Consider the following 22,556-nt stretch of genomic DNA (forward strand, 5'->3'; position numbering starts at 1 on the left):
GTTTGTATGACAGGTGGTATGATTATCAACATAGGATCTTGCAATTCCTTTGCTTACTTTGTAGAGATTTATGAAGTAAGGGTTGTGTTGACTGTGAACAAAACGATTTGTTGTGATTTTGAAAGATAGAATGCTATGTTACCTTGAGAAAGGTAGTATTGAGGAAAGAGCATGAGCTGTTGGATCAAAATTAGATTTGAGTACTGGATTTTCCACAAGTGATGTGTTTGACCTTGGGGAAGTTAGCTTATTCTCTTAGAGACTTCTCAGTGTATACATAGGGCCCAAGAAAAACAGAAATATAAAAACTAAACTAAGTCATATTAAACAATGAGAATTATTTCCTATAATAAACTTATCTACTAAAACATCTAGACAGAATATGTATTCATTTAATAATATATACACTTGAGGTATAATAAACTTTTATTCTGAATTAGAAATGGGACCAGTGGAACAGAAAAAAAAGCCCAGAAATAAACCCTTGTATATTGGTCAGTTAATCTTTGACAAGGATGTCAAGAATTCTCAAAGAGGAAAGGACAATCTCTTAATAAATGGTGTTAGGAAAATTGGATATTCATATGCAAAAGATTGAAATTAGGCCCTTACCTTACACCATAAACAAAAGTTAACCTGAAGTGAATTAAAGACTTAACTCTAAGTCCCAAAACTGTAAAAATCTTAGAAGAAAACATGGAGAAAAACTTCTTGGCACCGGTCTTGGCAATGATTTTCTTGATATCACACAAAAACAAAATAAGAAGTAGGACTACATCAAACTGAAAAGCTCCTGCATGCGCGCTCAGTCATGTCTGACTCTTTGTGACCCCATGGACTGTAGCCCACCACGTTCCTCTTGTCAATGGGATTTTTCAGGCAAAAATACTGGAATGGGTTGCCATTTCCTCCTCCAGGGGATAGTCCCGACCCAGGGATCAAACCATGTCTCCTGTGTCTCCTGCATTGACAGGCAAATTCTTTACTACTGAGCCACCTGGGAAGACCCCATAAGCTCCTGCACAGCAAAGGAAACAATCAGTAAAATGAAAAGGTAACTATGAAATAGGGGAAAATATTTGCAAACCATATATCTGCTAAGGGGTTGATATCCAAATATATAAGGAACTAATGACACTCAGTTAGCATTTCTCTGATAATGAGTGATGTTGAGCGTCTTTTCATGTGTTTGTTAGCCATCTGTATGTCTTCTTTGGAGAAATGTCTATTTAGTTCTTTGGTCCATTTTTTGATTGGGTCATTTATTTTTCTGGGATTGAGCTGTAGGAGTTGCTTGTATATTTTTGAGATTAGTTGTTTGTCAGTTGCTTCATTTGCTATTATTTTCTCCCATTCTGAAGGCTGTCTTTTCACCTTGCTTATAGTTTCCTTTGTTGTGCAGAAGCTTTTAAGTTTAATTAGGTCCCATTTGTTTATTTTTGCTTTTATTTCCTATATTCTGGGAGGTGGGTCATAGAGGATCCTTCTGTGATGTATGTCGGAGAGTGTTTTGCCTATGTTCTCCTCTAGGAGTTTTGTAGTTTCTGGTCTTACGTTTAGATCTTTAATCCATTTTGAGTTTATTTTTGTGTATGGTGTTAGAAAGTGCTCTAGTTTCATTCTTTTACAAGTGGTTGACCAGATTTCCCAGCACCACTTGTTAAAGAGATTGTCTTTAATCCATTGTATATTCTTGCCTCCTTTGTCAAAGATAAGGTGTCCATATGTGCGTGGATTTATCTCTGGGCTTTCTATTTTGTTCCATTGATCTATATTTCTGTCTATGCCAGTACCATAGTGTCTTGATGACTGTGGCTTTGTAGTAGAGCCTGAAGTCAGGCAGGTTGATGCCTCCAGTTCCATTCTTCTTTCTCAAGATAGCTTTGGCTATTCGAGGTTTTTTGTATTTCCATACAAATTGTGAAATTATTTGTTCTAGCTCTGTGAAGAATACCGTTGGTAGCTTGATAGGGATTGCATTGAATCTATAAATTGCTTTGGGTAGTATACTCATTTTCACTATATTGATTCTTCCAATCCATGAACATGGTATATTTCTCTATCTATTAGTGTCCTCTTTGATTTCTTTCACCAGTGTTTTATAGTTTTCTATATATAGGTCTTTAGTTTCTTTAGGTAGATATATTCCTAAGAATTTTATTCTTTTCGTTGCAATGGTGAATGCAATTGTTTCCTTAATTTCTCTTTCTATTTTCTCATTACTCATTATCAGAGAAATGCAAATCAAACCACTATGAGGTACCATTTCATGCCAGTCAGAATGGCTGCGACCCAAAAGTCTACAAACAATAAATGCTGGAGAGGGTGTGGAGAAAAGGGAACCCTCTTACACTGTTGGTGGGAATGCAAACTAGTACAGCCACTATGGAGAACAGTGTGGAGATTCCTTAAAAAACTGGAAACAGAACTGCCTTATGATCCAGCAATCCCACTGCTGGGCATACACACAGAGGAAACCAGAATTGAAAGAGACACATGTACCCCAATGTTCATCGCAGCACTGTTTATAATAGCCAGGACATGGAAGCAACCTAGATGTCCATTAGCAGATGAATGGATAAGAAAGCAGTGGTACATATACACAATGGAGTATTACTCAGCCATTAAAATGAATACATTTGAATCAGTTCTAATGAGGTGGATGAAACTGGAGCCTATTATACAGAGTGAAGTAAGCCAGAAAGAAAAACACAAATACAGTATACTAACGCATATATATGGAATTTAAAAAGATGGTAACAATAATCCTGTATACGAGACAGCAAAAGAGACACTGATGTATAGAACAGTCTTTTGGACTCTGTGGGAGAGGGAGAGGGTGGGATGATTTGGGAGAATGGCATTGAAATATATATAATATCATATATGAAACGAGTTGCCAGTCCAGGTTCGATGCACGATACTGGATGCTTGGGGCTGGTGCACTGGGACGACCCAGAGGGATGGTGTGGGGAGGGAGGAGGGAGGAGGGTTCAGGATGGGGAACACATGTATACCTGTGGCAGATTCATTTTGATATATGGCAAAACCAATACAATATTGTAAAGTTAAATAAAATAAAATTAAAAAAAAAAAAAAACTCAGTTAGCAAAACTCAATAGCAAAATAACACACACACACAATCAAAAAGAAATAACCTGACTAAATAATAGGCAAAGACCTGATTACACATTTTTTGAAGAAGACATACAAACCGTCAATAGGAACATGTAGAGATTCTCAACATCACCGGGGAAATGTGAGTTAAAACCACAATGAGGCATCACCCCCAACCTGTTAGAATGGATATTATCAAAAAGTTAAGAGATGAAAAATGCTGGCAAGGATATGGAGAAAGGGGAACCATTGTGTGGTGTTGATGAGAATGTAAATTTGTGGAACCAATATGGAAACAGTACGGATGTTCCTTAAAAAATTAAAAGTAGAATTATCATATGATTCAGAAATTGCACTTCTGTGTATTTGAAAACAAAATCGGTATCTCAAAGAGATATATCCATTCCCATGTTCACTGAAGCATTATTTACAATAGCTAAGGCATAGAGACAACCTAAATGTCCATTGAAAAATGAATCGATAGATAAAATATTACACACACACACACTTATGTTATCCAGCCATAAAAAGAAAGAAACCTTGCCATCTGTTACAACGTGGGTGAACCTTAAAAGTATTGAACTAAATGAAATAAGCTAAAGATAAATACTGTATGATCTCATTTATAAGTGGAATTAAAAAGAAACTCATAGAAACAGGGAAAAGATTGGTAGTTGCCTGAGGTGAGGGTCTGTGGGTAGGGTAAATGGGTAAAAGTTGTCAAGGGTACAAAGTTTCAGTATTAAGATGAGTATTTTATGAGGATGTAACATATAGCATGATGACTATAGTTAATAATACTTCATTGTATATTTGAAAGTTGCTAAGAGAGTAGACTTTAAAGTTCTCACCACAAACATATATTAATACAAATACAACTATATGAGGTGATAGATGTGTTAACAAAGTTTACTGTAATAATTGTGCTATATACATGTGTATTAAATCATTACATTGTGCACCTTAAACTTACAAAATGTTATATCTCAATAAAGATGGGAGAAAAAAAGAGAAAAATGTGGTACATACACACAATGGAATATTATTCAATCATAAAAATAAGGAAATCTTACTACTTTCGACAACACGAATAAACCTGGAGTACCTTATACTAGGGCTTCCCTTGTGGCTCAGATGGTAAAGGATCTGCATGCAATGCTAAATGAAATAAGCCAGAAAAAGAAAGACAAAAACAGTATGATTTCTCTTACATGGAGAATCAAAAAAAAAAATTGAACTCACAGAAGTAGAGAGTAGAATGGTGGTTTCAAGAGGCACAGGGGTAGGGGAAATGGAGATATTGCTTGAAGGGTACAAACTTTCAGTTTGGGGATCTAATGTATAGTATGGTGACTATAGTTTAAAACATGGTATTATATACTTGAAATTTGCTGATTTGATCTTAAGAAATGTTTTAATATAAAATATTTTCATAAATAAGTGAGGGGCACCATAATCTTTAAATTTCTTGATCATGCTTTTATCATATGGCTGTGATAGAACCCAAAATTTAAAGTATAAATAGGATTTTGAATATTGACAAAGAGTAAGCACTGGACAGATTTTTAACGTCTTCCTGTTTTAGCTTGTTTATCTTTAAAACTTTGCTATAATAATTTCTGCTTCTTCTATCAATATTTCAAAAGGAAGTTGTGGTATCATAGGAGATCAAAAAGTCAAGAGACATTATTTGAGTTGTAAAGGATAATATTAATCAAAATTAGAATTGTTGCTGGTAAAGCTCTCATTTCTTTTTTTTTTTTTTGTTTTTTTTTTTTTTAATATAAATTTATTATTTTAATCGGAGGCTAATTACTCATTTCTCAAGAGAATTAAAAAAATTTTTTTTGAAAGCATAGTTGATTTACAGTGCTGTGTTAGTTTCAGGTGAATGGCAAAGTGATTCAATTATACATGCACATGTATCTAATCTTTTTCAAATTCTTTTCCCTTATAAGTTAATACAAAATATTGAGTATAGTTTTCTGTGTTATACAGTAGGTTCTCAGTTATGTATTTTATATAAAGTAGTGTATATATGTTAATCCCAAACTCCTAATTTATCTCTTCCAACCCCCTTTTCCCCTTTAATAACCATGTTTGTTTTCTATATCTGTGGGTCTATTTCTGTTTCATATATGAGGTCATTTATATCATTTTTAAAATATTTCACATATAAGTGTTATCATATGATACTTGTCTTTTTCTGGCTTACTTCACTTAGTATGATAATCTTATGTGTGATATGCTGGAGTGTACCTGGATCACTTATTACTAATTATTGGTGGGGATAAAAGTTGAGATACTATGAAACCTCTATTTAATTCTTTTTTGGTGGAGATGCAGGGGATGGCAGTACGTCATCTGTGTAATATATCTGCAAACATTAGGATAACCCAATATGCCAAGGTATTCAGATTTTGAGAAATAAAAATTTATTTAAGTTTATATCATTATGGCAGTGTCCTCACATCAGCATATCAACTGAAGGGGGGAAAAACCCATCATCAATTACATTGGCCACCCCCAAAGCAGAGAAGTAGAAAAGCTGATTTCATAATCTACCCTTCTAATAAAAAATATTTCTTTGACCCATGTTGGATATACAGAATCCAACCCTCCCCCAGCACATCCCATTCATGATGAATTGAATTCTCCATATTCTCTCTAGTGTATCAACCAAAGCATTGGTCACCTTTGGCAACTTAATTGAGTTAGCTCTGTGATGTCTCTTGCCTGAGGATTCTGTTGTTGCTATCTTTCCATCAAAGTACCTTCTTTCAGTCCAGTATTAAGACAGACCTAAAAACAACAGCTTTTTTTAAGGTCACTGACATCTTTGTGTAGTATCTAAGTTTTTCATGAAATATTTAGCATATGTGCTAAGGGCAATCTGAGATTCTATTTTAGATAAGGAATCACATTTCCTGGAAGGACAGTGGCTCTCAGGCAGCCTACTGATGTTCACATGTAGAGCTTCATTGGGCCAACTTAAAAAGTTTAAACTCAAGAAAAGTGTGTGCTGAAATCAGGTGATGCTGTTACCTCCTTCCTGGCCTTCACACCAGTTAGGGTTCAACTGGAGGAGAACAGGAAATAAATATTACGAGACTTGCTTATGATAAGAAATTCACTTATACATCTGGGAGGGCTGGCAAGACAAGTCATAAAATCCACAGGGCAGATTATCGAGGAAGGTGAAGTTCAGACTCTTGGGCATGAGTTGAAGCTGCTATTCACAAGTGCACTATCTTCTTCACAGGAGCCTCAGATCCGCCCTTAGACTTCCACCTGATTGAACATTAGGCCCACCCAGCTTATCTAGGACAACGTCCCTTATTTAAAGTCAAATCATTATGGACTTTGATGACATCTACAAAAATATCTTCATAGCAACAATCTGGATTAGTGTTTGATTGAAAACCTGGGGGCTTATAGCCTAGGCAAGTTGTTCTATCAAAAAATTATCACACTGGCCATTTATGTTGATATGTTCTTTAACCAACACCACTATCAACAAGATGTGGTTGGGAGATAACAGGGGAAATGAGGGATCATAGCTGGTTAGATATTTAACATGGCAACCTAAGACATGCGTAATTCAGCCTTCATTTAAAAAGTTAATGCCTGTTAATGCCTGTTTTCCTATAGGCACTGTGAAGCCACTCTTGATCAGATGTATGTTGGGAAGATAATCCTCGAGGTATACAAGATAGGAATGATGGGATAGATTGAGACCAATTTATTTAGGAAGTCCTTTGCAAGATACATGGGACTTCCCTGGTGGCTCAGATGGTAAAGTGTCTGCCTACAATGCGGGAGACCCAGGTTCGATCCCTGGGTTGGGAAGATCCTCTGGAGAAGGAAATGGCAACCCACTCCAGTACTCTTGCCTGGAAAATCCCATGGACAGAAGAGCCTGGTAGGCTACAGTCCATGGGGTTGCAAAGAGTCAGACATGACTGAGTGACTTCACTTTCACTTTGCAAGATACATAGTAGAGATTGGACCAAAAGCCTAGAGATGGAGAGGAAAAAGCAAAACTTGAAGTCACATGAAGAAGGCAGAAACATGCTTTAGTTGATCCAGGTGAGTTTGGGGGCCAAATGCAAGTAGTTTATTTCATGGAGGGAATGATAAAGCAACATAGGGCAGGAATCCTGGTGCTGTAGGTCATTTGACACAGACTGCGGGTGACCTTGGGGCCAGTTTGCCTGTGGTATCCTGACACATCTGCAGAGACAAAGATGGTTTGGAGTTCATGGGCACATGAGACAGGGTCACTGGCTGAGGAGTGGAACCAACAGAGGGGTTGCTTGTGTCCAGAGAGAATCATCTGGATCCCTACCAGCCTGTCTTAAGTGGACAGAGGATCAGAGGGGCTGAGTTTGTTCCTCTATCATTGAAACCAGGATTGAAGAAGGGCCGCAGGGGTCCAGCAAAGGCACATTCAGAGAAGGTGTAGATGAGGGAGCCGTGGTCAGTGATGTTGTAGAAAGAGACAGTGCTGGCCTCATAATCTAGGAAGATCCCAATTCGGTTTGGAGGCACCTGAAGGTGGAGGGGAGTCTGGGGGCAGGTGCCAGCCTCATATTTTTGTTTGTTCCATAGCCAGATTATCCAAAAGCCAGTGTCGGAGTTGAGCAAAAACTGTCCCTTCCTCCTCACATTGTCTCTACAAACCCCCAGGTCCCAGGCTTCCTTTCCCGTCACATCTACCTCCCAGTAAACTTTCCCGGAGTCAAAGCGCTGGGCACCCAGTACCATGGGGTAACTATCAAATCTCTCCTCATTTTCAGGCACTTCCTGCCGGGTGTTTGCAAGCCTCACTTGTCTCCGATTCTCCGAAAGGATGAGCCACGGATTGGCTGTCTGTGGATCCAGGGTGATGTGTACTGCAGAGAGAGGGCCACAGTCAGGCTGGGAGACTGTGCAGAGTCAGCAACCCTGTGCCAGCAGTGGGGGGATGAGGATGAAGGGGTGACCCTGAGCCTCACTGTGTGAGGAGATAACCCCTGGCCAACTCTGACCCCTGCCCTGACCTTTGAGGGAACCACCTTCCCTATTTCTGCACCTGCCCCACCTACTCTAACCTGCCATCTCTCTCCAACCCAGGGATGCACTGGGCACCCTCCTTATCCCCTTCACTCCCTTGGCAAGCCAGTCCCACACCCCTGGTGCTGGCTTCACCTCCACACGTCCTCAGCATCTTCTTAATCCCGGGCACATAGAATACATTCCTCAGGTCTGTGGAGGCGACATCCAACTCCTTCAGGTTCCAGGATTCACTCCTGGGGGAAAAAGAATTAGAGACCCTGTCTCCAACTCCTACCTCATCCTGCCCAAATCCAATGGCTATACCACCTTTATGGATGACTGATAATTTAATCTGATGCAAATTTGCAAACAGCTCCTGTGTTAGGGGGTCTTCCCAGGTGATGCATTGGTAAAGAATCCACTTCCCAATGCAGGAGACATGGGTTCAATCCCTTGGGTCAGAAAGATTCCCTGGAGAAGGAAATGGCAACCCATTCCAGTATTCTTGTATGGGAAATCCCATGGGCAGAAGAGCCTGGGGCTACAGTCCATGGGGTTGCAAAGAGTTGGACACAGTGAAGTGAAAGCTGTCATGTCCAACTCTTTGTGACCCCATGGACTGTAGCCTGCCAGGCTCCTCTGTCCTTGGAAATCTCCAGGCAAAATTACTGGAGTGGTAGCTATTCCCTTCTCCAGGGGATCTTCCCAACCCAGGGATCGAACCCAGGTCTCCTGCATTGCAGACGGATTCTTTACCATCTGACCCACCAGGGAAGCCTGGACACAACTCAGCAACTAAACAACAACAACTACAACAATCTGTGTTAGGATCTGTGTTAGGGACGGAGGGCAAAAGTAGGTTGGATTTTGTTTCTATCTAAGCCTTGATGGCTACATGAGCATCTGTGTCATCTGGCCAGCCTGTATGTCTCTCCGGGTCTTAGGTCATTACACAAGTACCTTCTGTTTCACTTCATAACTCAAGGTGTCTGATACAGGCTGAATCACCTCCATGAGGAACCTCAAGGAGTCTCGCCCATGCTGTGGGTCTTACCCATGGCTCTTTTAGAGAGGTTTGAAACCAGTAATATACTTTTTAAAAGAGTCCCAGCAGGCTGTAAACTCAACTTCCCTGTCTGTTATTTCACTTTGTGAAGATATGACATGCCAGTTACTTCGGGCACCTCACCAACCGTGTGTGTTCAGTTTCTTAGTCGTGTCCAACTCTTTGTGACCCCAGGGACTGTAGCCCGCCAGCCTCCTCTGTCCATGGGACTTTCCAGGCAAGAATACTGGAGTAGGTTGACATTCACCAACTGAGATGTCCATTAATTAGCCTTCCGAGACCAGAACATATTTTAAGGAGGACTGGATCTTTGAGAATAGGAAGGAGGATAGGGATGACTTCAATGCATGTTTTCTAACTAAAACTCTTTTTTAAGATATATACTGCCCCCTCCTCTAATGAAGAAAACCTTTCCTTACCTTTCCAGGACACTTTTCACCTCCTGAGGAGACAAGAAACAGACAGTAAGTTCTGGAGACACTAGTTTACAACTGAGACTTCAGTCATGTGGGTAAAGCAATGTCACCCTGAGGTCTACAGAACACTGCTCTGCCCCAAGCCTCTGGACAAAGGCCTGAAAAATGCCTCTGACCACCTTGAAATGGATGAGGAAGCAGAAACCCAGCATGAGTGTGACCTGTAATCAGGGGAAGGAAGCTGCTGCTGTTGCTGCTAAGTCTCTTCAGTTGTGTCAGACTCTGTGCGACCCCACAGACGGTAGCCCACCAGGCTCCACCGTCCCTGGGATTCCCCAGGCTAGAACACTGGAGAACACAAACAAATTTTTTCATGACTGTATCTGACCAAGAGACAGTGAAAAGGTATGGGGAAAAGAGGAACCACAGAATGCTACAGCAGAGGGACTTTTGAGACCACGTAGTTCAAAGTTTCCCAAAGTGAGGCAAGCTCATCATTGCTGGGTGTGAGATGATTTTTAAGTAGAACACACATCAGTGAATTTATTAAAAAAAAAAAAAAAAATTTAAAAAATAAATTTATTGATGTGTGTTCTACTTAATACCTCTTACTCAGGTGATAATACCTCTTATTCAGGTGAACTTGTTTAAGTTTCTTAGCTTCAGTCTATCACTAAATCTTTTAACTTCTTTGCACCTTAAGTTCTCTCATCTATGAAATAGGGGTAATAATAGTAGCAGCCACTTCATTGCATTGCCATGGGGGACTGAATGCCGACAATTTTATGTGCTACTTAAGAATTTTCAGTTATTTATAGTATTATGAAATAAATTAGAATTGTGTTGCTGAAGAAGACTCTTCAGAGTCCTTTGGACTGCAAGGAGATCAAATCAGTCAATTCGAAAGAAAATCAATCTTGAATATTCATTGGAAGGACTGATGCTGAAGCTCCAATACTTTGGCGACCTGATGCGAAGAGCTGACTCATTGGAAGAGACCCTGATGCTGGGAAAGATTGAAGGCAAAAAGAGAAGAGGGATGCAGAGGATGACATGGTTAGATAGTATTGCTGACTCAATGGATATGAATCTGAGCAAACTTTGGGAAGCCTGGTGTGCTATAGTTCATGGAATCGTTAAGAGTCAGATACAACTTAGTGACTGAACAACAAAAACAAAAATTAGGAAAAGTAGCAGTAACAACACATGGCTACTATTGCTTAGAACAGATTTTTTTTTTTTTTTGTATAACTTGTTTAATTATTTATAAGCTCCTATTAGGTAAGTACTGTTACTTATATTCCATTTAAAGATTAGTAAACAGGCATAGAAAAAGCAAAATGACAAGGATGGCTATATAACTCAATAATCTGTGCAATTAGCATATACATCAAAGCTGTAATACCAAATGAGAACACTGGCTTAGGCCAAATAAGGGAGAAACAAAGTCATATTTTAATATTTCTCTAAAATTCTCATTTCTTTGTCCTTATTTTCCTGGGAGAGCAAAATAACATGCACAAGGTTTAATTTTATTTTTTCAGTTATTTTACTTTTAGCTTCATTTTGTCATTTCCAACCTACTGTTTTTATATTCAGTAGGTCAGTCACTCAGTTCAGTCACTCAATCGTGTCCGACTTTTTAAGACCCCATGGACTGCAGCATGTCAGGCTTTCCTGTCCATCACCAACTCCCAGAGATTTCTCAAACTCATGTCCATTGAGTCAGTGATGCCATCCAACCATCTCATCCTCTGTCATCCCCTCCTCCCTTTCTCCTCCTGCCTTCGATCTTTCCCAGCATCAGGGTCTTTTCAAATGAGTCAGTTCTTCGCATCAAGTGGAGAAAGTACTGGAGTTTCAGCTTCAGCATCAGTCCTTCCAATGAATATTTAGGACTGGTTTTCTTTAGGATGGATTGGTTGGATCTCCTTGTTGTCCAAGGGACTCTCAAGAGTCTTCTTCAACACCACAGTTCAAAAGCATCAATTCTTAGGTGCTCAGCTTTCTTTATGGTCCAACTCTCACATCCATACATGACTAATGGAAAAACCATAGGTTTGACTAGACAGACCTTTGTTGGCAAAGTAATGTCTCTGCTTTTTAATACGTTGTCTAGGTTGGTCATAACTTTTCTTCCAAGGGGCAAGCATCTTTTAATTTCATGGTGTAGTCACTATCTGCAGTGATTTTGGAGCCCCCCAAAATAAAGTCTGCCACTGTTTCCACATCTATTTGCCATGAAGTGATGGGACCGGATGCCATGATCTTAATTTTCTGAATGTTGAGCTTTAAGTCAACTTTTTCACTCTCCTCTTTCACTTTCATCAAGAGGCTCTTTAGTTCTTCACTTTCTGCTATAAGGGTGGTATCATCTATGGATCTGAGGTTACTGCTATTTCTCCTGGCAATTGATTCCAGCTTGTGCTTCATCCAGCCTGGCATTTTGAATGATGTATTCTGCATATAAATTAAATAAACAGGGTGACAATATACAGCCTTGAGGTACTCCTTTCCTGATTTGGAACCAGTCTGTTGTCCCATGTCCAGTTCTAATTGTTGCTTCTTGACCTGCATACAGATTTCTCAGGAGGCAGGTCAAGTGGTCTGGTATTCCCATATCTTTAAGAATTTTCCACAGTTTATTGTGATTTACACAAAGACTTTGGCATAGTCAATAAAGCAGAGGTAGATGTTTTTCTGGAACTCTCTTGCCTTTTTGATGATCCAATGGATGATGGCAATTTGATCTCTAGTTCCTGTGCCTTTTCTAAATCCAGCTTGAACATCTGCAAGTTCATGGTTCACATACTGTTGAAGCCTGGCTTGGAGAATTTTAAGTATTACTTTGCTAGTGTGTGAGATGTGTGTGATTGTGTCGTAGTTTGAGCATTCTTTGGCATTGCGTTTTTTAGGAATTGGAACGAAAACTGACATTTTGCAGTTCTGTGGTCACTGCTGAGTTTTCCAAATTTGCTGGCATATTGAGTAAACCATTTTCACAGCATCATCTTTTAGGATTTGAAATAGCTCAATTGGAATTCCATCACCTTTGCTAGCTTTGTTTGTAGTGATGCTTCATAAGGCCCACTTGACTTCGCATTCCAGGGTGTCTGGCTCTAGGTGAGTGATCACACCATTGTGGTTATCTGGGTCATAAAGATCTTTTTTGCATAGTTCTTCTGTGTATTCTTGCCACCTCTTTTTAATATCTTCTGCTTCTGTTAGGTCCATACTGTTTCTGTCCTTTATTGTGCCCATCTTGGGCTTCCCTTGTGGCTCAGCTGGTAAAGAATCCACTTGCAATGTGGGAGACCTGGGTTCGATCCCTGGGTTGGGAAGATCCCCTATAGAAGGGAAAGGCTACCCACTCCAGTATTCTGGCCTGGAGAATTCCATGGACTGAAGAGTCCATGGGGTTGCAAAGAGTTGGGCACGACTGAGTGACTTTCACTTTCACTTACTTTCACTTTGCATGAAATGTTCCCTTGGTATCTCTAATTTTCTTGAAGATCTCTAGTCTTTCCAGTTTTATTGTTTTCCTCTATTTCTTTGCATTGATCACTGAGGAAAGCTTTCTTATCTCTTATTTCTTATCTCTCTTTCCTTGCTATTCTTTGAAACTCCGTTCCTTTTCTCCTTTGCCTTTTGCTTCTCTTCTTTTCTTAGCTATTTTTAAGGCCTCCTCAGAGGCAGGTATTCAGTAGGTATTTTATAACATAAATGATAATAAAATTAAATAATATTTATGCAACCACATACTGTGTGCCAGGCACTGTTCTAAGCATTTTATATTTATGTACTAAAATCGAGCAGACCCCATGGGGTTCTCCCAAGAACAGTTCCCTTGTGTTCTCTGCCTCTTTTTTTTTTCTTTTTATAAAATTGAAATACAGTTGATTGACAATGTTTCAGGTATATGGCAGTGTGATACAGTTATACATATATAGCTCATGGAAGTGTAAACATGTTACATTTATAACTAAAAAGCCTGGGGAACTGCTTGTCATTTAGCCTATTCCCTGCTGCCCTTGTTTACAAATGGAGAAATTAGGTCTAGGAAAAGAAAATGACTTAATTTAGAGTTATGGAAGGAATTGGTGGCAAGGTTGGGGCCCTGAGATATGTAATTTTATAATATCCATTTAACATAGGAGAAACCTGATCCTCAGAAAGATTAAGGTACGTTCTCAAGATCATGAATCTGATTGTGTGTTAGAACAGACACTTACTAGAGATGTCCATTTCTTTTCATTACTGCATGGAATATTCCTTTCTAATTTGTACCTTTCTAGGCTTTGAATGCAAACCACTCATAGGTCTGAATTCCAGTTTATTTAAGAAAATGCCAGGGACCAAGTTTCTGTGTGCCCTGAAGAGGCAGAGAACACAAAAAACTGGTTTTTTTCAGTTACTCCCTGAATCTCAGAGAGGAGCTGTCCTCAGGCCTCACCTGCAGCAGCTCCAGCGCCGAGCCCCGCCTCCTCCTCTCCAGCTCTGCGATCAGCTCCTGCAGGGCCTGGATCTGCTGGGCCAGCCTAGCCTCTGTGTCCCCCAGGGTTCTCAGCTGTTGCCTCTCCTCCTCCTCTAGCTTCTGGAGTTGCTTCTGCTCCTCTTCGGCCAGGAAGTTTTTCTGCCTTACAAACTCTTCATGAATTCTTAATTTGTGTGCCTCAACCTTCCCCTTTGGTGTCAATGGAAAGAAAGAGGTGGTTTTTAATCATAATCCCCTAAGATTTGGGAATGGAAGTATCTATATCTACTCCTACTCCACTCTGGCTCTGTCTGGGAATACACACATACACAATTTTGCTGGGAAGGGAGGTGGGTGAGGCTTCTGGGCCTGAGGGGAATGGGACTGGTGGGGTGCGGTGGGGAGGTGCACCGTAGTTGCTCTCCTATCACAGCTGCATCAGCCTGTGGTATCAGAGATTTCCTCAACCTCCTTCAAGTCACCCCTGCTCCCTCAATGTGCCTCTTTGTCTTCATATCTTAGTAACTGAGCGAGTAACACCTGGCCCTACTCCAACAAACCTGCAAAGCCAGGCTTATAACCTGGTTTCTAAGTTTGGGAAAAAGGAGTCTTTGAGGTATTCTATGCTTGCCCTCTCCTGCTTGTAACTGGAGGGTCACTCAATACCAACACAGCCTGCCTTATGCTTTCTGGGTCTCAAGTCTTCCTCTTCTGGGATCTCTTGGCCATGAGCTCCTTCTGCTCCTTTCTAGTCCCTGACCCACCCCACCTCCTAATCCCTGGGGTGGAACAAGCTTTAGCTCTCCATTACATTTTGGACCAGTGAGCTGGACATGGTCAAGTACCTACCTGGTCAGACTGGTTTTCCTATCTTAGGCCTTTGAAAGTGAAAGTGTTAGTTGCTTAGTCGTGTCCAACTCTTTGTGACTCTATGGGCTGTAGCCCGCCAGGCTCCTTTGTCCATGGGATTCTCCAGGCAAGAATACTGGAGTGGGTAGCCATTCCCTTCTTCAGGGGATCTTCCCAATCCAGGGATTGAACCTGGGTCTCCGATACTGCAGGCAGATTCTTTACCATCTGAGCCAGCAGGGAAGCCCATCTTAGGCCTTTATGGTTCCCTTAAGTCTGGTCCTCACAGTCACTGTCATTTCTTGACATTGGGCATCTCTCCTGGCATTCCTCTGTCCCAGACCCTGAGGCCCTGTGCTGTCATCTCCAGAGACTGGGCTTAAGAAGCAGGAGCATTAGGGTGTATCTTGTCCCTCAGCACCTTCTCCTAAGACTCTCTCTCCATCTGACTGGGAGCTCTTTTTGATTTCTACACTCTTTTAATCCCCTCCATCAAGAGACCTATGGGGCAGCTGGTTCTTGGGGAATGAGATATAGGGACTGGCATAGCCGGACCCTCCCCAGGCTTTGGATCTAAGATTCCCTTCAGGATATGACTCTTGCCTTCCAGGATGCTTTCTTCATTGCAATGTCCAATTCCAGCTTCTCAGCCAACTCCTGCTTATGTCTTAGTTTATTTAGTGCCACCTGAAGCTTCTCCTGCAGAGAACGAAAGCAAGATGATACCCAGTCAGGTCAAGAAGTAGGGTGCAGTGGTGTGAAGTGGGGGGAAGATCATACTGGTTCTTAGAAGAGCCTGAGTGCAGAGGACAAGGAAGGACTGTAGTCTGTTTGGGGTAGGAAGTCTGTGGATGGCAAGGTTTTGGAAAAAGCCTGGTATTTCTTACAAAATAGGGCCACACGGTTGGGGTACAAAGGGTGGGGGCAAACTGCTTGTTCCTAATTAAGCAGGAGGCCACAAGGGAAGAAGATTCTTAAAGCATTTTCCCATAGCACATCCCTGCTCCAGGAGAATGAGAAAACTGTTGAGCTTGCCATTTCCCCCTTAAATAAGACGTAGAAGGCAGGAGACCTCTATCCTTTCTCCAGCCCCACAGGTAACTCTCTCCCATTCCCAGCTCTGGGGAACAAAGCCGTCAACAGGGCCCCCATCTCCTTTTTACCTGTTCCTGCCTCTGTGCTGAGGCCTCACCTGGTACTCCTGAGCAGCCTCCTCAATAGGGACCATGGGATGATCACGGTGTTTCTGGGACTGGCAACACACCCAGCAAAGGGCCTTCCCATCTTCCTCACAGAAGAGGTGAATTTTCTCTCTGTGCACCACACACAGCTCCCCGTGTGGGCTCTCCTTGGCACCCTGGCTGATTTTTCTAAGGTTGTCCACCATGTTGGCTACCTGTCGATTGGGCCGGAGATTCTGGAGCAGGAAGTGGCGTCGGCACACAGGACAGACGCTACCCCCTTCTTTCCCGACCTCAGAGATGCACTCCTGGCAGAAGCTATGACCACATTCAATGCTCATAGGCTCCACCATGGGATCCAGGCAGATAGAACACGTGACCTCCTCCCACATCATTGTCAAGGGTACGGCTGAGGCCATTGGGGTGATGCTCCTCTTCAGTAGTGCTGGGGAGATCTTGTGGTGAGGGGAGGAGAAGAGGAAAGGGAGGGAAGAGAAGAGCCAGGTGAGAAAAGGGAACCATGAGAGAGGGTGAACTGGAGGGAGTGAAAACAAGAAAAGACAAGGACCTCAACCTGAATAGCAAGCTCTCCTCTTCCAGAGTCTGGGTCACTGATCCAGTCAGACAGAAGGGGACACTGAGTCCCCAAGAGAGCAAAAATTATTGAGAACCTGAGAGACAGCTGCTTACAATTCGACTTTCATCATGTTCATCTCTGCTTAACCCCTCAGAATCCAGGCTTTACCTATTGATCTTCTGCCTCAGGCCACTGGTCTTCCACTCTGTTGAGAAGCTAATCTTAACAGTAGCGACCATTGACTGTGCTCCTTCCATGTGTCAGGTGCTACGTGCTTCACATACATTCTCATCAATCTTTGCAATAGGTAGGAGTTATTGGTATCTAATTATCGGTAACATGAATATATATAAGAATATTTATTCTTACATATTCTTATAAGGATATCCGTATTAAGTACATGGGCTTCCTAGGTGGTGCAAGTGGTAAAGAATCCACCTGCTAATGCAGGAGACGCAGGAGACACAGGAGACAGCAGGTTTGATCCCTGAGTTGGGAAGATCCCCTGGAGAAGGAAATGGCAACCCACTTCAGTATCTTACCTGGGAAATCCCATGGACAGAGGAGCCTGGTGGCCTACATACAGTCGCAAAAGTCAGACACTACTGAGCACACACACATACGCATATGTATATGTGTGTATATATATGTATGTGCATACACACAGAAGCGTGTGGTTTATTAAGAACTTCCTGGGCTCTTCTCAGCTACTCTGAACCTGGCACCGCCTTTGTTTCTTCTAGGGCATAGACCCATAGTTTTCTAATATCCTAAGCAACCCTGTCTCTCTCACCTGCAGAGGGAGCCTTTTGGGGATAGCAATCTCAGGGATCGGAGAAGGCGATGGCACCCCACTCCAGTACTCTTGCCTGGAAAATCCCATGGACGGAGGAGGCCGGTAGGCTGCAGTCCGTGGAGTCGCTCAGAGTCGGACAGGACTGAGCGACTTCACTTTCACTTTTTACCTTCATGCATTGGAGAAGGAAATGGCAACCCACTCCAGTATTCTTGCCTGGAGAATCCCAGGGACAGGGGAGCCTGGTGGGTTGCCGTCTATGGGTCTCACAGAGTCGGACACTACTGAAGCGACTTAGCAGCAGCAGCAGTCTCAGGGATCGCGGACCTACCCCCACACCGGGCTCCCCTGGACCACCCCGGAGCTAGGTTGCCATCCTAGTTCTCCCAGTTTCCCTGGGTCTTTCTTCCCAGCTCAGGTGTTGGCGGAAGCAGGGCAATCCGAGCTCCTTCCAGGGGACATCCCAGTCAGGTTTACAGCCCAGCCTCCTCCCAGGCTGCAGGGGAAGAACTGCTGGGTTAGGGTTGAGGAAGACCTATCGCGAAAGAAAACCTGAGATCGAAGTTTCTAGGGGTGGGGACGGCTTGGATGAGGCTTTTCAGACCCGGGGCAGGGGAGAGAGGTCCCCCAGGGAGAGCTAGGGTACCTCGGTCTAGCCAAGTTCACTCACCTTTTCGAGCAGCCAGGAAAGTGAAATAAGGAACTGGTAGCAGCCAGTTCCTTATTTCACTTTCGATTTCCCGTCCCCGGCAAATCTGAAAGGGAGGCGGGCAGAGGGGGAGGAGACTGGGCGGGGCCAAGGGAGGAGGAAGGCGGAGGGGTTGAGGTGCCGCTGGAGTCTGGAGCTTCTTGGAGGCTGGGGCGAGTGAAAGCTCCGCAGAGTTTAGTCCTTGCTTTGCGTTCCCTCCCGTGTTCTCATTGTGTAATAGAGTGAAGCATCGTATCTGCTACGTGGAGGAGCCACGCTGCTTTCTTTGATGCTGGTCATCACCCCAGGCCTACGTGCTGTGCCCTCGTGTGGGAGCTGCTTTTAAGGAGGTTTGGATGGACAGGGGTGCCTAGAGCTCCCCTCTAAAGCCACCTTCTGTTCCCTACTTCCAAAAACAATTCCTTTTCAGGAGACTTGATATTCTTTTAACATCAGGGGGAGGGCGATTTATTCCTCAGTACCTCAGGGCATTATCACACCAGTGAGTGGTAAGAAGGGACTTGACATTTATTGAGGCACCAACTGTGCACTTATCCTTGAGCCAAGGACTTGCTCAGGTTGCTTTATTATTATTTTAAATTATGGTGAAGTACGTATAACATTTACCATCTTAACCGTTTTCAAGTGTGTAGTTCAGTGCCATTAAATACGTTCACAGTTCTGTACTTCACCACAGTCCATGGAGTCTCAAAGGGTCGGACACAACTGGGCGACTAAGCACAAGAAACCTCAACGAGCCAGGGAGTAGTGGCAAATTCCTATTTATGAGAATCAGAGTTTTTACTCTGGTGGAAGAACTTCTTTCTTTACTAGACCCTTAGAACAAGGCTGAGCCCTATGTTGGGGGATGGAAAGAAAATGATTTGTAAATGAGTTACTAGTTTGAGGGAAATAGGAGCTGCAACCACCTCCCTTCTTTATTCTCTGGAGTGTGTTTATAATGGTTATAAAAAAAATGCCATCACCTATTAGTTGTTGATCTTAGGTGTGCACCAGAATTTATGGTTCAATGTTCTTATATTACAGAGTGGGGTTTCCAAACTGCTGCCATACCTGAGGCTTCAGCAGTGCATCTCATATTTTTATTGGACCATCTTTTTCTGGTTGATGATGTACATTGTAAAAACACTGCATTCCATAGTGCAATCACATTATCAGAATTTTTCAACGGTAAAATCAGTTTCTTGGTTGTAAGTGATGTTGTTGGAGAACTTGATGTTGTAAATAAAAAAACAGTGGTGCTGGCAGAAGCAATATAAGATGGCAAATGAATCTGCCTCTGGAATAGTACCTATTTTGTGAGGATAAATTGCTGTTGTTTCAATGTCATTAACATGCCACTAAAAGACTGTCTAGATTGTCTTAGAAATAGGGAAAAATCAGGCTCAGAGTTGGTCTTTTATGTGCAGGTGTCTATAGCAGTAGGAATGCAATCGCTGCCTGAGTATGGATTCCATGCGTTTATCCATTTACCACTACTGATAAGACACTTGCACAGGAGTCCATTGAATAAGCACCAGGTGACTGAGAAGAGGCTGATCAACACCCAGAGGATGGGTCATCTTATTTACCTGACTGTTGTTGTTTAGTTGCCTAGTTGTGTCTGTCTCTTTGCAGCTCTCCTGGACCGTGCATGACAGGCCTCCCTGTCCCTCATCGTCCCCTGAAGTTTGCCCAAGTTCATGGTCATTGCATAGGTGATGCCGTCCAGCCATCTCATCCTCTGATGCCCTCTTTTCCTTCGCCTTCAAATCTTTCCCTGCATCAGGGACCTTTCCAATGAGTCATCTGCTTGCATCAGATGACCAAAATACTGGAGCTTCAGCTTTAGCATCAGTCCTTCCAGTGAATATCTAGACAGGATGGGTTATCTTATTCACCTGATTATTGGGTGCCTTCTCTGCATTATATGTCCTCTGGTGGGAATTCACATAGGACAAAAACATTTTCACTCTGGGCCCTGTCCTAGACGTTCAGTGTATACTTCTACCCATAACTCGTTGTCATCAATCTTTCAATCTTTTTTCCAGCCCTGGACCTACAGGCTAATCTGTAAGACAAAATCAGGTGGTGCATATACATCATATATATCAATTTATCTTTGGTTTCAAGCAAAATGGACAAGTTCTTGCTTCAAGTTCTGTACACTAGGAAGAGTTTCCATCACCATTGTCTTTCAGGGTGATGTGTATTGGATACTAATCTTGTGCACCATCTCCGATTCTCATGAATCCTTCTTATTCTCACAGTCAGCACCCTACCAGTGCTGGTTACTGTTCTGTACACACACTTTTGGATTTGATGAGACATCACATAAAGGGCATGGGATCCAGATTTCTGAGCAGTTGTTATAAGCAAATGGCACAAGCCCAAAAAGAGAGTGGGAAAGATAAATTCCCTTCATTTTTCTCCCATGGACTATTTCAAGGTGAGGTTCCTCCTTGTAGTTCTAATGAGAAAACCCACTGACTGAGGGGCTTGTCCTATATTTTTGAAACTTATTGTGAATGTCATCCAGTGTGATCATGTATTGCATTGTTTTGTGTTTTTCCTTGCCTCACTTCCCTTTTTTCCAAGGCTGATTGTCTTGCTTCTTTTTTTCTTACTCTCATTGCCTAATGAATAAAGATCACTAATTTAATCATACCTCAGCTCATCTAGATGATCTGGTCAATCTTTCTTCAATATTTGCAATGCCTAAACCCAGTTAGACAGAGAAGGCAATGGCACCCCACTCCAGTACTCTTGCCTGGAAAATCCCATGGATGGAGGAGCCTGGTAGGCTGCAGTCCATGGGGTCATTAGGAGTCCGACACAACTGAGCGACCTCACTTTCACTTTTCATTTTCATGCATTGGAGAAGGAAATGGCAACCCACTCCAGTGCTCTTGCCTGGAGAATCCCAGGGGCAGGAGAGCCTGATGGGCTGCCATCTCTGGGGTCACACAGATTTGGACACGACTGGAGTGACAGCAGCAGCAGCAGCAAACCCAGTTAGAAACCAGGTCACAAGGGAGCCTTGGAAACCCAGCATTCAGGAATTAACCTCTTGCAATGAAGGGATATATTTGAGAGCAAATGACTGGCTCAGTGTTTTATATATGTCATCTCATTTATACCTCTCTAGATAGTCTTGTCATTTCAATTTTGTAGAGTGGATGCTGATGCATTTAAGTCCAGGTACCTAGTACAAGGTACCTAGTTTAAAAGTAAGGAGTTTAACTAAGTTCTGCTTGATTCCATATACAATGATCTTAACTATAATCCAGGCAGGCTTTAAAATATATATATATATATTTAAGGCCAACTTATCCTTAAAGTCTCAACTCAAACACCATCCTCTTTTATATGAAACATTTCTTCTTTCTTCTCGTCTGCTAAAGTAGAGAATAATATACCACTTTAGTTTTTAGGCACTTTTACTAAAGAATACACTTGCCAACGGATGAGCCTCAGGAGATAGTTTCAATCCTGGGCGGTAAGATCCCGTGGAGGAGGAAATGGCAACCCACTCCAGTATTCTTGCCAGGATAATCCCATTGACAGAGGAGTCTGGTGGGCTACAGTCCATGGAGTGGCAAAGAGTCAGGCATGACTGAGTGTGCACTCTTGTTTAGAGGCATAAACTACTAGAGGATAGGATTGGTACCTAATTAATCCCTGGGTAAAACACCGTGAGTAAATGAACCCCAATTTTGTGAGCGGATATGATTTTGGGTGGCCTCGGCCTGCAAAGGTTTGGAGCGGGGCTTGGGTTCCCAGTCAGAGATTGGGGCCTGGTTGAGGCAGTGAAAGCACCAGATCCTAACCACTAGACCAGTGGTCAGTGACAAGGGTCCAGGCCCTTTGGCTTTGTAGGAAAGAATTTCCACAAAGATGGAAAGTAGTGAAGCAAGTAAAGTACTTATTAAGAAGAAAAAGAGTATAGTACGTGTAGATAGACACACGGGGGCAGACTCAGAGGGAGACTCCCTGAGTTGCACCCTCGTGGCAGTTTGAATTACTTTTATGGGATATTTCTCTTGGTTTTCCTTTGGCAAATCATTATAATTTGCCTGGTTCACAGTCTATATTTGGTATATCTCAGGATCCTTCCACGTGTGCACATGGATCTCTTAGCCAAGATGGATCCTTCCAAAGAGGTGTCTTGTTAGAGCATCCCTTGACATTGCTACCCCTTTGGCCTGCAAGGAGCCTTTTCTGTGCATGTGTCATTGGGGAAGTCTCTTGACTTTGGATTGAGAAATATGTGTCTGAGCAGGGCCCAGCCTCCTTCTGTAACTGTCTTGCTATTCTTGTCTTGGAGTTTTGGTCAGTAGAGAATGAATCTCCAA

At 42.4% G+C, this 22,556-nt stretch overlaps 1 protein-coding gene across 2 annotated transcripts; it reads right to left on the bottom strand.

The window, feature by feature from the left end:
• Positions 1 to 7,211: 7,211 nt before the first annotated feature.
• Positions 7,212 to 18,270, bottom strand: TRIM21 (tripartite motif containing 21). 2 transcript variants are annotated; one of them, XM_005909891.3, is made up of 7 exons: positions 18,184 to 18,270; positions 16,152 to 16,595; positions 15,563 to 15,658; positions 14,090 to 14,320; positions 9,640 to 9,662; positions 8,308 to 8,408; positions 7,212 to 8,012 (listed from the first exon to the last, which is right to left on the bottom strand). In XM_005909891.3, exons 2-7 carry the CDS (start codon positions 16,557 to 16,559, stop codon positions 7,462 to 7,464), a joined length of 1,410 nt encoding a protein of 469 aa, XP_005909953.1. In that variant the 5' UTR covers positions 16,560 to 16,595; positions 18,184 to 18,270; the 3' UTR covers positions 7,212 to 7,461. The 2 variants fall into 2 exon arrangements, with proteins under 2 accessions (XP_005909953.1, XP_070239930.1); XM_070383829.1 differs by lacking the exons at positions 14,090 to 14,320; positions 18,184 to 18,270 and adding an exon at positions 17,511 to 17,680.
• Between the last annotated feature and the right edge of the window lie 4,286 nt (positions 18,271 to 22,556).

Source organism: Bos mutus, chromosome 15 (genome assembly GCF_027580195.1).
Source record: "Bos mutus isolate GX-2022 chromosome 15, NWIPB_WYAK_1.1, whole genome shotgun sequence".
NCBI classification, from domain to species: domain Eukaryota; kingdom Metazoa; phylum Chordata; class Mammalia; order Artiodactyla; family Bovidae; genus Bos; species Bos mutus.

Excerpts from the sequence above, each read along its gene's own strand:
- TRIM21 (XM_005909891.3), bottom strand. The coding sequence starts at position 16,559 with ATGGCCTCAGCCGTACCCTTGACAATGATGTGGGAGGAGGTCACGTGT. Across the intron at positions 15,659-16,151 it reads AGGCTGCTCAGGAGTACCAG|GAGAAGCTTCAGGTGGCACT; the intron begins GTGAGGCCTCAG and ends CGTTCTCTGCAG. Across the intron at positions 9,663-14,089 it reads CGGCGCTGGAGCTGCTGCAG|GAGGTGAAAAGTGTCCTGGA; the intron begins GTGAGGCCTGAG and ends TTGTCTCCTCAG.